A 14,707-nucleotide genomic window follows, 5' to 3' on the forward strand; every position below is an offset into this window, starting at 1 on the left:
TCTGTTGGTGTGAGAGAGAGAGAGAGAGAGAGAGAGAGAGAGAGAGGCTTTTGAGACACACAGAGCTCTTCTTCAGGTCTGGGAAGGTACTCCCAGCGTCACCGCAAAATGCACATATTGTAAGGGACTATTCAAGGTACCATGGCCTGTTAACACCTCTGCAGTTATAGAATAAAAAGAGTAGGTTAGGTGGTTCAGATCGTAGTAATAAGCCATAAATCTAGTGTTCAACCTGTGATTTTTAGTGTCTAGCAGCACTTCCTCAGGCTTCCTAATTTCCCCGAGGGTGCTTGACCCGCCGTTCCGCCCCAAGGTCCAACCCCCACTCCACCCCTTCCCCTAAGGCCCCACCCTACCCCTTCCCGCCCCCTTCCCTGAACATGCCCTTGCTCCACCCCTCCCCCCCCAGCGCCTCCTGCACACCTTTGAACAGCTGATTGTGGTGGACAGGAGACATTGGGGGGAGGAGCTGATTGGCGGGGCCCGACAGTGGGCACTGAGTACCCACTATTTTTTTCTGTGGGTTCTCCAGCCCCAAGCTCCCACCGAATCAGTGCCTATGTCTAGCAGAGTAATGAATTTAAGCCCTCTAGCTCATCTTTTGAACGGTTCCTTACAACATGTACTAACTACATATACTAAACAATCTGTTCCACCATGCAGTTTACTGTGATGCTGGGAGTACCTTTCCCAGACCTCAAGAAGAGCTCTGTCTCTCTCACCAATAGAAGTTGGTGCAATAAAACATTACCTCACTCACCATGTCTCTTGAATGTCCTGAGACCAAAATGGCAACAACTACATTGCGTAATTTCTTTTTTAACTTTATCAATCTTAAAACAACCCTTGATTATTAAAGACATTTTTAAAATACTTTATTTTTATGGTGTCCATTAAGAGTTAGAAAAACCAAGCCATCAATGCCTCCTCACTTACATCTTTCAACTAAGTGCTTTCAAACAGAATTTTTATAGTTAAGTATTTTGCAAGGTTTCATAAAAATTACAGAAAAACAATATTGTATCAATAACTTACTCTTTTTATCTGAAGAGCTACTAAAATCTATGCCACCAAGACCTTCATTAACAGTAGTTGAAGGAGCAGAAGTCGTCCCCAGAGTCAAACTCAGAGCATTCTGTCCGAGTCCTACAAATAACCCAAAAAGTATTTCAGTAACACATAATTTAGTGTTTTAGCTTCAATATATTGTGATTAGATTTATGTATGTCATCTTGTTTTCAGGATTTGTTTAGCTAAAATAATGTAAAGAGAAGAAGAAAAACAATTTATTCTATGAACTAAATGTTCTAAATATCTAATTTTAACATCTTTACCTGCCTCATCACTTGCACCATCACTGCATATTGTGTCATGTTACCTCACTCAGGATTAATACATTATTTTTCAACAGTACTTCCACACAGTGAAAGGAGTGTGCAATATCCACTTAATTGCATTTTATATGCAAGATTGCATTGAATGCAATGCAAAGCAGCCAGCATTGAAAATTTGAGCCATTAGTCTTTCCTATGGCCAGTGGCCAACAGACAGCAATTGACCAGAGTTTACAAAAAGATCTTGTTAGTTTCACAGAGGCCGTCCCCAGCTCTCTGAGAAGCAGTGAACAACATTCTTATAAACATCACTTAGCAGCTAGCCATTTCCTACAGCTGACGATTATTTTGGGGGAGTGTGAACAGGAGGGTGACAGTGGGAATCTCTCATCCCCGTTTCTATAAGTTTTTTGGAGAAAGTAACGATTTGAGGCATTTCTCCAAGTAGCTAGGAAAGGGTATGAAAAGATCTCACCTTCCCACATCAGCCAAAGGAAGAAAGTAAAGCTCTCCATTCCATACAGCAACTACACTAAGTATTTCAGAATAGAGAAAATGAATTCCTGTATTTTTACAACCCCTGCACACTGGAGGCTCAAGCCTGACTAAGGTCACAGGGCACTACTGCAATATAATAAAAAGAGGAAAAATACCATATTTATTAGACACCTAAGGCCAATATGAAAGATTGGAGTGCTCCTCACTCCACCCCACACTGGATCCAGGAACAGCACCCTCCCTTTTAACAGCAGAGGATAGAGGGGTATATACTACATTTTTCTCCAAGCTGTTGTCCCTGGACATCAGAGCTGGAGGGAGTCCCGATCTAACAAAAGGGATTTAAAGTTACACTACTGTAGCTCAAAGGTTTTCTAAATTCACTCACAAAAATCACTGCTAAAACAAGGGACCAGTGACTATTTTATACTAAGAGTTCTCAAAGCATTTCATAGTGCAAACCACATTATTAATGAAGAGATTATTTTATAGAACACCTCCCCTTCCATTTATGATCACGTAACACCCCTATGGCAGCTATGGTAACTACTTCATGGAATACTCCTGAGGGAATTCTGTGCCAAAAAATCAAGAATTCTGCACATATTTTAAAATCCTGCAAAACTCTGCACATTGTCAATAAATAAATGTGGAGGCTCCACCATAGCAGTAGGGAGCACAAGCCACTGACTGCACAGAGGTGGGAGATAATCCTGCCCTCCCACTCACCCTCTGCCTGGAACATGGACTTGGTGGTAAAGCTGCACCCAACCCTGACACACTGCAAGGACCAGGCCTGCCCCAGAAACACCCTGGGGCCCTGCTCCTCTGTGCCAAGCACACTAGATGTAGGCAGGCAGGCTTATCCCAGTCAGATCTAAGTATGGAGGGGCTTAGTGTGAGGAGATCAAGGTGTTAGATAATAGGGTTCTGTGTGGGGCAATCTGGGTGCAGGGGCAGATCTGGATGAACTGGGGTGCAGACACAATGGGACTCTGCAGGGGAGTCCAGGTGAAGGTGGTTGGGGCTCAGCAGGGTGGAGGTCTGGGTGTGAAATGCTCAGTAGGGGGGTCCAGGTACTGGCTTGGTGGGATTCAGTGGAGCAGGGATTTGAGTGCAGGGGGCTAGTCAGGGTCACCCAGGTGCAGATGGGGTGGGGGTTCAAGTGCGGAGAGTGGTCTCAGTGCAGGGGTGGAGTCCAGCTGCAGGGAAGTGGGGCTTCGCAAGGCGGTCTGAGTGCAGGGGGGCTCTGGATGCAAAGAGTGAGGCTTGTTAGGGTGCAGTTTTGGGGGGAAATCAGTGAGGGGGTTCTAGGTGCAGGTGGTGAGGTGATCTGGGTATGAGGTGGGTCCGGATGCACGGGGGTTGGTCAGATGTGGGAGCCGTCCCCCCTCGCCCCTCCCTCCCCCGGCTGAGGAGCGATGGGGGAAGCAAGTGGGGGAATTATGCAGAGATTCCTGCAGTCAGTGAGTTTTCTGGGGGTGGGTCTGACCCAGCTCTGGCTGCTCCCTGCAGAGGAAGAGAAAGTTCTGTCCTCCCCAGCCCAGCTGGGACGAGCAGCTTAGCCTGGCACAGGGTAGGAGCCACTGGCTGGAGCACCCCCAGCCCTTCAGTGATTTACCTCTCTGCTGGCTGCTCCGGGCACCCAAAACAATACACCTGCACTGCTGGGGAGTGGCGCATGACCACTCTTGTGGCTTCCCTTTGCTTCCCCATCAGAAAGTCATTTCTCTGCGGGGAAGCAAAGAAATCTGTGGGAGACATGAATTCTGCACACGTGCATTGTTGCAGAATTCCCCCAGAAGTAATGGAAGAATACTTACATTCTTGCAGAAAGCTGCTAAAGTTAAATTAATTTAAGGTGGAAGAAGTAGAATATTTAGATGGTAATTGTATTGTCTGGTATTTTATGACTTGCTAAAACCAGTAACATTCAGGGAAAATGCAAAAGTTTCAGAGGGAATTATTTAAGTTTTATAGTAACCACATGGTGTTACTTGTGTTTCAGCATTTTGAAATAGAAGTGGGAAAAGAATAAAACTATTTTCACCTGTTGCTGCTGTGGTTGCATTCTGGAAGAGTGTACCTCCCAAACCAGCTAAGGCTCCTCCCAGTGAAAGGCCTGTGGATGCACTTGTAGTTGGGGCAGCTGTCCCACCCAAATTTAATGTAAAGCCAGTAGAACCTGAAGTTAAAAGAAAGAATGAAACCATCCTTAATACATGGACTGTACAGTCTGCAGACAGCCTAAAATAATTACTTACAGGTGTGAACTGCCTCATTCATCATAAAGGAGAGTTAACACTGAATGAAATCTGCAGCAATAAACTAAATTTAATATCATCACTAGGGCCCTACCAATTTCACGGACATGTCACAGACCGTGAAATCAGCCCTTCCCCATGAAATCTGATCTCCCCTGATGCTGGGAGCCTGGAGCTCCTAGCTGCTAGTCCAGCCACGCTTGGGAGGGGCAGGAGTTGTCCTTCCCCTGCGTGGCTGCTACCAGAATCAGCACAGAAATGAGGGTGGTACACCCTCACTTCTGCGCTGCAGCTGCCCAGACGCTGGGCTCTGGGCTTCCATTCTCCCTCTTCCCTCCCCACAGCTCCTGCTGCAGCTCTGAGCGCCGAGCTCTTGGTTTCCTCCCCCAGTATCTCCTGCCATGCTGGGGGCTTCTGCTCCTGGCAGCTGCAGCCGGAGCAGCCTGGGCTCGGAGCCTCCCCCTGGTCCAGTCAAGGATTGGGGCAGCCCCACAGTCAAGGCTCTGGGCTTCTGCTCCCGGTCCCCCCAGCCAGGTCAGCCCAGAATCAGGAATTCTGCCCCTCCTCCCCCTACCCCCGCGGCTCCGAGCTTCCTCCTGCAGCAACGCTGGCAGGGGGCTTCCGCGCCTGCTGGCTGCAGCTGAGATAGCCCATGCTTGGGGCTTCCACCCTGCCCCTGCCAGGGCAGCCCGGGCTCAAGGCTTCTGCACTCTCCACCCCACTCCAGCCAGGGCTTGGGGCTTCTACCCTCCTCAGCAGATGCAGCACCCCTGCTGCTCCAGCCCAGTCTCAGGGCAGCCTGGACTCAGGGATTTGGCCTCCAAGCCATGGTTTGAGGTACCACCCTGGGGTGTCTTCTGGGGCTGGGCACCCATTTTTCCAGGGGGCCCCTTCCTTAATTGGTCACTGGCCTGGACTAGCAGCTAGGAGCCCCTGGCTCGGGCATTCCTAGCAGTATGGGGGAAGATCCTACCCACCTCCACGAACCTCCTCTAACTGCAGGAAGCTCTGAGGCTGCTGCCTAGTCAGCACAGAAGAGAGGGTGGCAATCTTGGGACTGCCACCCCACCCCCCTGCCCCAACAACTATGCAATCCCCCCATAATCCCATTTTGGGTCGGAACCCCCACTGTTACAACACTGTAAAATTCCAGATGTAAACATGTGAAATTGTCCAATTTACAAACCCGCTGGCTGTGAAATGGACTGTGAATTTGGTAGGGCCCTAATCATCACCAACAGGGGGAAACTGTACTGACTGTAATATTCATTTAAAAATGTAATTCAATCAAAACGTCCTTTATTCAAGTTTATTTGAAGCTACCAAAAATTTTTAAGAATTTCCACTAGAATGCTGCAGAATCTGACAATTTAGGCACTGGTTGCTGCAAATTAAGTGGAATCTTGGTCTTAGTTCTGCATGTAGGTGAACATGATTAGATCCAGCTGAACATCAAAGTATCTCACATAGTAGAGGCTAAAAACAACAGCTAATTGTGACTTTAAAGCTTCTACTTCAATGGATGATTTGAGTTTTTGGAGCAGGCAGAGAATAAGAGGTGGAATATAGTGGCATCTTGACAAACGAGAATGTGGGAAAGTGTGATCAACAGCTTTGGTGTACACACACACACATACGGTTAGCTGGTGTAGCTGGCCTTTCAATGAACACTTGATTATGGAAAATATGGTTGTGTAAACTGCATATATGGAGCAGGTGCCAACTACATATTAGTATGTTAAGCATGGGACATCTTACCAGAGGTACATATTCTCCATCATGCTTTAACAGTACCAAAACCATTTGTCTCATTGACAGTAGACATTAACCATTTTCAACATGATGCCCTTTCTACACTTGGGAGATCATTTTTTAAAACGATTTCCCACCACTGCCAACACAATTGAGCTCCACTGGTATTGGCAACATTAGAAACTCTGGTGTAGATGAGACATCACCTATAACTACCAGATGATGTGGTGCTTAAAAGAAACTCTGAGCATTTAATCAATATTGGGCTTAAAACAACGATAATACCTGCTGACCCATCTATGCTAGGATTCCTAACAAACACCAGTGAAGCTCAACCAGTCACTTAAATTCTGTGTTTCAGATTAGTCCCATGTAAAAGGCAGGCAATGACAATATGAATAGTAAGGATGCTCATCTATTTCAGACTGCTTGTAAAGTACTTTGATATGCCTGAATGCAAAATGCAGCACGGAGTACAAAATAGTATTTCCTTACCTGCTGCAGGAGTTGATGTAAGAGCAGAAGAAAGTGAGAGGCCACCTGCTGAGGTAGAAGTAATAGGCAAAGCAAATGGTGTGGCCGATCCTGCAGGTTTGTTGAACCCTAAACTAAAACCTGTGGTAGAGGCTGATGTAGCGGCAGGAGCTCCTACAACAATGAACATCATTCTTAAGACATTTTGTTGAGGCATAAATGCTCAAGTTAACATTTTTGTCACCAGGTGTCATGCATTCTAAACACCAAAATTTTAAAGTAAACTTATCACCCTCAAAATGAATTTTACCAATTAAATGCCATGACAAAGACCTTGAAGGAATCCCACATTTTGGTTTGGTTCCTTTCTACACAAGGAAGACAATAAGATTATGTATAAAAGCTGATCACAGCATTTCCTCTCTTCAAATAGGAAGGTCCACAGATCTTACAATGGGCCTTGTTTATTTGTATCTGTACAGTCAAAACCGAGACCTGTCAGTCACTGGCTGAGGGATAATACCCTTCTGCTGAAGAGGGAACTAGCTGACAACTGTCAGAGATGTAATGAAAATTGTGTCCTTCTCATTTAAATTGAGAGTTAAATGTTATTCATTTATCTCTTGAGTAGTGATCCTTCTATTAAATCAGGATGGTTTGGTCATTACTACTTGAAGAAAGGAAGTTTTACTGTTCTTCATAAAAGGAAGGTCCTCAGAATCCCACAATGGTAATCCATCAGCATGTAGCTATGAAGAGAAATTAACTTAACATATAAGCAAACTCAAATATGCACACAGATTGTTTTGATTTACTGACATACTTATTATGTCCTGCAACATTATAATCCCAAATACAGGACTGAATGAGACTTACTTCAAAGCGGATATGCATTTTGATACAGAATGCAGGGAGGGACACGAATCCATGTGGCAGATTTCTTTAAATTATGGATCCACCCAGAAAACTGCTACACCTGTTCAAGTGTGCTCAGCACAGATAAGGTAAATTCTTTGACTTGTATTTGTTGTCCCTTACAGTTAGAATACAGTAGACCCTTGCTAGAACGCCCTTCGCAATAGTGAAACTTGGGCTACAGTGAATACAGTTGCTGGATCCCACCTCCGGCCCTGAGGCTGCTAGAGGAACACTGTCAGCTCCTGCAGCAGCCCCGGGGCTGAAGGAGTACTCTGCCCCAGACACGGCTGGAGAATCTCTTCCTCTCCCCCACCCTCCTATCACTAGAACAAATCCCTGGATATACCGAAAAAATGGCTTGGATCCCCAGGGCTTTGTTACAGCGAGGGTGTACTCTACATGCTTCAGTTTTGTCTAGACATTTCAGTGCTGCACAGACATCAGGATGTAAAAATCCATACAGAATGGAAAGGAGTGCCATAGCTTTTCCATCAGTCATGTAGATTGTACGTGTGATTGTAGTAGAGTAACATATGGAGCAGACTTTAAGGATGAATGTCAAGATCATACAAAAAAAATTATAATAATAAAAAACACGGTGCCTGTCCTTTATAGGCAGAACTCCCAAATCCAGTATTTGCTTGGCTGAAAGAATGACTTGGTAAGAAGGTCCACCAAGTGTTCAAAGTGTGGTCATGTGCAGGGCATACAGCACCAGGTTAGAGTTCTGTTGAAGTTTATCTGAGAAGCGGATTGAAGAAGTTTTAGTATATAGATGGAGAGATTCTTCCCTCTGGACACCCCTACATGGGATACTTTTAATGTGTGCCTTAACTTGGGCACCTTTAAACTCATAGTGAAACAGTCCTGATGGAACTCTAGTAGGTTCTCTATTTTTGTCAAACTTGCTGTAACTACTTACTGAACATCAGCTTTTAGGTTTTAGTCAGATTATGGAGCACACTAAGTTAGTGAATTTATTTGGAAGCATAGAGATTTTCTGCCCAAATATAATTCCTTCAGTTGCTTCCTTTCAAATGCCAGGAAGACAGCTTTATTAGGTAACACGATGGGACCGTATGTATATAGGTCCTTTCTGAAGGGCAGGAGCATTTGAGATTCTATCTAGGTTCTTATAGTGGGCACACCTCATTGTCAGACCAGGTTTTAGTGTCATGTTATTAGGTCTGACAATCATACTCTCTGCAGCCAGTATGATGCCACCAGAATCATTACAGCCCTCTCCTTAATTCTGTGTTGTTTTGGATAGAAACAGTAATGGCGAGAAGGTCTTTTGGCCAGGACTAAGGAAGCTAAACTTAAGTAACTGGAGGGTAACTGCCAGTTTGCCCAATGAAATGAGGGACTATTTCTCCGTACAGGAGAGGACACCACTTCCAAACACGTGTTCTAGGGATCATGCAGTCTGTTCTGGAGGTGATTTTCCCTTGATTTGTTCTATCTTCCTCTATTACACTGTTCCTCTTTCATTGAACTTGTTCACAGAACAGCATCAAAACTGTCTGATGCTAGAATACGATTGTATCCCCTTTCATGCTGTTCTGAATGGTGGTATAGCTTACTTTAATTTCACCCAGGACTCAGCTGCTGCTTTGGGCGAGGAGCTATTTTGCTTTGCTATCTGCCTTTCAGGAATAGGTACCCTTACACCTGTATTTCTTGCCATCACCGTGACTGAGAAATATGGAATATTTAAAGAAGCATCAGAGAAACAATGAAGGTAGAAATACCTTCCGAAGGCTCCTTCCCAGCTCAACACTTTTTGTCCGTCCATCAAAAGGAGTTAGAGAACAAGTCTGTTCATGCCAGGTTCACTCAAGAGAAGGGTAGGCAGCAAATTTCTTTTTTAAACAACAAAATCACTTGTCTTTCTATTGGAGACTCCATGGGGATCTGAACCTACAAACTTTGAATCCAATATTATTTCACCTGTTTCCTTTCGCACCCTTTGTCTAACTTGTCTATTTAGACTGTCAGCTCTTTGGGGCAGAAAATATACTGTGCCCAGAACAATGGGCCCCAACCTAACTAGAATGATAATATTTGTTGATTTCAGTTTACCAGTGCAAGTTCGTCACCAAAGACAGTAATATCACTTGAGGTGAACAAGCTAACACCTTTCAGTCATACTGAATGGAAGGCCAAAAGACAGCTTTCCACAACCAAATGGATCTTGACACTGAATGAAGAAACACTGAATGAGACAGTGCTCTCTTTGTGCATGATCCACAGAGGCAATATGCATTCACATAAACATTATACAATAAGTGGTTTATCCACGCAGGAAGTCAACAATTTTAGGTCTTGAAAGGATTCTGTACTCCCTCAACTGTGTAGAGGCAGCAGTTCTGCTGGAGAACACCAGAGTGGATATTGCCATATCTAAGGTTGATAGATGTACAATAAACTTTGGTATGGGAAGGAACCATCGCTAAAAGAATATCTGTGAAGAAACATGAATGCTTCCCTGAAGAGCCTCAATCTGCAAAAAAAACAAAACAAAACAAAAAAACCCCAAAACTCTCTCTCTATATCTCTCTCTATCTCAAACAGCATTGACATGGCTCCTAAATTTCTGGGGCCTGCTGAGCTTTAAGGATGAGCAAATGTGAACTAGACAGAGCACCCATGTTCCTCAGTTCAGTGCACTTTGTTCCAAAACCACATATATAGCCCATGGCCTCATTAGTCTCAGCCAACAGTATATCAATCCTTCAAAACCAGTTTAAGCACACTGCCATAAAAAGAGCCAAAAGTTTCCTCATAACCATGTGTACCTGATCTCCCATCAATGGCAGCATTAAACCTGTGGCAACCACAATAATTCCTTACATGGAGAAATAGTAATATACTTTTAGCCGTCTTTAATATGAGGAGAACCCATGTCATGTGGCTACCAGGTCTCTGCCTCAGCAAGTGCTCACAGTACGAGAACAATGGGTCTAGAACAGTAGCTCTCAAACTTTTGTACTGGTGACCCCTTTCACATAGCAAGCCTCTGAGTGCGAACCCCTTATAAACTAAAAAGGTTTTTTTATATATTTAACACTATTACAAATGCTGGAGGCAAAGCGGAGTTTGGGGTGGAGGCTGATAGCTTGTGACCCCCCATGTAATAAGCTCACGACCCCCGAGGGGTCCCAATCCCCAGTTTGAGAACCCCTGGTCTAGAGCATATTTGTTTGTCTCCAAATACTAATAGCTTCTAAATATGTGGCTCTTACCCAGTGTTAATCCTGTAGCAATAGTTGTAGCTGTTCCTGCCAAGAAAAACAAAATAAAAATCCATAATCAACTTTATATCATATTTTACCAAGCTTCACACACACAATTTAGTAGTTGTGGAATAAGTTTTATAAAGTATTTTTGGACATAAAAGATTTACTCTGGTTTAGAATCTTAAACACAAAATAAGAATAGGTTTCAAATAAGTATTAGCAGTACAAACCCTCCTGGGAAAGCACAATTAACTTGTCAACAATGTACAGAACTCATTTGTGTTGAAGAGCCATTGGTAAATAGTGACTATGCAATTAAAATGCCAGTTAAGCAGTACACTACAATTTAAATGAAATTAAAGCCACTAAAAACACCAGAGTTTTTAAATGGGTTGAACTCCAGATTTACATGCTGTCAGGAATGCCAACATGCACAACAGTGTGGTTTTGCATTATAGTGGAAAGGATTATAGAGTCCATGGTCTACGCAGAATACTGGGTCTCAAATTAGTTTCTTCCCCATATAAATTTAAAATCATAATTGATCACTCATTACAGTTATGCAATTTCAGCTTCTAAGAAACTTACTTCTAATTCAATTAGAGGACAATAACTAATGGGGAAAAGGTGGAGGGATAGCTCAGTGGTTTGAGCATTGGCCTGCTAAACCCAGGGTTGTGAGTTCAAGCCTTGAGGGGGCCATTTAGGAATCTGGGGCAAAAATCTGTCTGGGGATTGGTCCTGCTTTGAGCAAGGGACTGGACTAGATGACCTCCTGAGGTCCCTGCCAACCCTGATAGTCTATGATTCTAATGGATCACTCAAACAGAGAGGCAAGCTAAGGGGATAATGCAACCCATATCATAGAATCAAAGAACTGGAAGGGACCTCGAGAGGTCATCTAGTCCAGTCCCCTGCACTCCTGGCAGGACTAAATATCATCTAAACCATTCCTGAGAGGTGTTTGTCTAACCTGCTCTTAAAAATCTCCAATGACATAGATTCTACAATCTCCCCAGGCAATTTATTTATAATATCCAATGATGTAACAATGTTACAAATATTCCCTGTAAGAGGTAACTTTAGACAATCACATTAGAGTGTATGAAAGAGACAGCATTCTCAAAAACCAACACAATTCACTAATATTAGCTATTGTGCATGTGTGATGGCCGATTTTAAAACGGTACAAGTTTTCTTCTGTACCCCTGTTAAATAACCCACAGAATGGTTTGTACAAGACTGAAGAAAAGGTCTCTCTTAGCCTGAGAGAGTACACAACTGCCCAAACTTAGAAAGGAAGTTTTGGCCAAATTATTATAAGCGCTTCATATTATCAATAAGAACTATAGCATTGTAAATGACAACATAGAAAATGAATGTGTTTATGGCATCTTAGCAATGATTTTCAGAATATCCTTAAAGACAAAGTACAGTACAACCTTAAACCCACACTGCACTGAACCCCCATATTGTATTCAACTGCAAGCTATAATCCACACAAAATTTTGGTGGCCTCTCCCAATCTCCAGGAAATATACAGGTAGATCCACATTTTAGGGAAGTCTTGTTGGAATGGCCAAAGCCTCCGTAAAAATCAGTGTTTCATAGTATAAAATTCCAACTCCTATACAAAATTCATACACAGGACTAGATAAAAATTTCAGATGGCAAGTACATTCATCTATTAAAAGGTTCAGTTATCAGGGTTTTCTGTAATAGTAATGCTGTAATGCATTATTAAGATCTTATTTTTTAAAAGAGATAAGAGATTTACTAACAATATATATAGCTATAGTTAAAAACATTTCAGCACACTTTGTGGTGCATTAGTCTTCCTTTTTGTGTTTGTTCATTTACTAATTCATGAAACTCACAGATTATGCAAAAGCCCAAATTTCTGCTACATTAAAGGAATAAATTCACATGCATTTCCTACCTGTATTAGTACCTCCTAGAGCAAGCCCAGTGGTAGATTTTGAACCAAAGAGTCCACTTCCAAAGCCCACTGATGGAGCTGATGTAGTTGCTGTAGCAGTCGAGGCGCCCAAGTTTCCAAAATTAAGCCCTCCAGTTGAGCTATTACAAGACAATACTGACTATTAGCATCAATTATTTTGCAAACTAACCCATTTTATATGTCCATATTTGCAATTATTTCACCCGTTTCTTCCCCAAGCACAGCGAACAGGTCTCAGCCATTAAAACGCTACACCCTCTTTAAAAGTAAGTTCCAAAGTAATTGGCTTGTCAAGATATAGCTATCAAACTTTACTGCCAATAACCAAACCATCACAAAAGTGAATTTACTTTCAGTTGATCACTCACGGATTCTTAAACTCTAAAATCCTCACTTCCAAATTAAGCCTCCATTTTTGCAAGTCCAACTTGGAAACAAATTGTGCCCCCAATTCCTTCATATTTTTTTCCTGACAACTTACTGCACATCCCCACTTGTGAGCATATTCACTGAGTCATCAAAACTCAGTTTATAAATCAGGCCCTAATAAGCATTACAAAATAATACGGGTTTTTTGGTATTTACATTTTAGAAAGTGTATTGTTAGGAGCAAAAAAATCCTTAATGTAAAACAATAAGCTGCAGTAAATGTCAAAAGCACCAATAAGCAGAGGGTATTTCAGTACATCATTAATAGTATATAATATGTTACATACTAGTTAGGACATTAATATGCTTAAATTGTGTGAGACACCAAAGAAACTGTAAGGAAGTAGCATTGTAGGGTTCTCCAATGGGCTATACACAGTGATCCTTAGCAAGAGGGAAGGCCGCCACACACTGTGGAGAAGTGTACAAGCGCAGATATAGTCAAATGAAATTTGACTGCCATGTTCTCACTGAATCTTTAACTACACTAGGATGGTTTGTAAGCAGATTTCTGTACCAGTCCAGCTCCACCTGCATTCCCAGCAATATAAGCCGTAATATACTCTAACCTGCAGGGGCTGGAGCTGCGCCAGTTCGTAAACAAAATTGTTTACACCTTTCCATATTAAGCCCCTCATTTCTACTGCATGTGGAGACCTATGGGACAATAATTCAACTCTCCTTAGAAACGTGCATTTTTTATTTTCTCTCTGGATGAACACAGAATTCAGATCTTGGATTTTAAATGCCAAGCCTAGGCCTTTGGGGGGCGGACTTGTTTGTTGCAGTAGCAGGGTACACAGTAGAGCGGAAAGGGGATTTCCAGAATACAAATACTTGGTTACTGATTCCCACTTTTCCTTTTGGAGCATACGGCTGGACGGGACGTCGCCCCCGGCCCCCAAATGCAACCCCACACTTGCATTTGCGGACGCCACTTTCGATGAAGCCCGTTAGTCGCTCCTGCGCAAGCGGAGCCTGAGGGCGACTGGGCAGAAAGGGGCGTTTCATCAACCCCCCAAAGCCCCGCGCTAGGGGCCTGTCTCCTCCGGAGCGCTCTGCCGCCGCTGCAGAAGAAGCGGGCGGAGAAACCCCACCAGGCCCCCGAGTCACACACGACTCCCACCTAGGGACGGGGACACACGGAGCGTAGCAGCGCGGCGCTGGCGGCCGGGAGGGGAGACACGTGAAGCGCAAATGAGGGCCGAGCCCGGACGCTGATGGGGAGGCGCTCCCGGGGCCCAGCTCCGCCTGCGGGGAAGCGGGGCCAGGATCAGAGACGTGGGGCCGCAGCGGGCAGGGCCCGATCGGGCGCTCGCCGCCCCACGCGGGAAGGGCCCATCCCGGGCCGGAGCAGGCGGGCGGGCCGCGGTTACCTCGGCTGGACGGCTCCGAAGGAGAAGCCTCCCCCGCCGCCGCCTCCCGCCCCAGCAGCGGCGGCGGCCGCGGAGCCCAGCGTGCCGGCCCCGAAGGAGAATCCCGCAGACATGGCGGCGGCGGCCTGTGTCTCCTCGGCCTCCCTCGCCTCAGCGCCGCATCGCTCCCGGGCGCCAACTTCAAACCGGGGCAGCAGGCGCGGCGAGTAACTCCCCGTCCCCACACGCAGCAGCGCAGCGACAATATCCCCTCCCCCCCGCCGCAATGCACCCAGGGATAGTGGAGGAGCCGGCTGCGCGCGGACTTTACTTAAAGGGACAGTAACGCCGGCAGGCAGCCAGCTGAGCCCTTCGCTCCGGGCGGCCGGGGCTCTGCTCCCCGGGTCACCGCGCAGGGCGCCTAGGGCCGGGGCAGCAGCAGCAACCAGGCCCGACTCCCTGTTTTTTTATTAGCTGTCCCAAG

The 14,707-nt window shown here is 44.8% G+C and overlaps 1 protein-coding gene across 2 annotated transcripts in view; it reads right to left on the reverse strand.

Annotated features, from left to right (window-relative positions):
- Nucleotides 1-14,491, reverse strand: part of NUP58 (nucleoporin 58) — a 53,976-nt gene extending 39,485 nt beyond the window's left edge. For both annotated transcript variants that reach the window (XM_042842873.2, XM_005286694.5), the window contains exons 1-6: nt 14,245-14,491; nt 12,419-12,558; nt 10,486-10,521; nt 6,344-6,496; nt 3,883-4,017; nt 1,036-1,146 (exon numbers count right to left, since the gene is read on the reverse strand). In XM_042842873.2, coding sequence (XP_042698807.1) covers nt 1,036-1,146; nt 3,883-4,017; nt 6,344-6,496; nt 10,486-10,521; nt 12,419-12,558; nt 14,245-14,357 — 688 coding nt within the window. In that variant the 5' untranslated portion in view covers nt 14,358-14,491. The remainder of the gene's footprint in view (nt 1-1,035; nt 1,147-3,882; nt 4,018-6,343; nt 6,497-10,485; nt 10,522-12,418; nt 12,559-14,244) is intronic.
- Nucleotides 14,492-14,707: the final 216 nt, after the last annotated feature.

This window comes from Chrysemys picta, chromosome 1 (genome assembly GCF_011386835.1).
Source record: "Chrysemys picta bellii isolate R12L10 chromosome 1, ASM1138683v2, whole genome shotgun sequence".
Lineage (NCBI taxonomy): Eukaryota > Metazoa > Chordata > Testudines > Emydidae > Chrysemys > Chrysemys picta.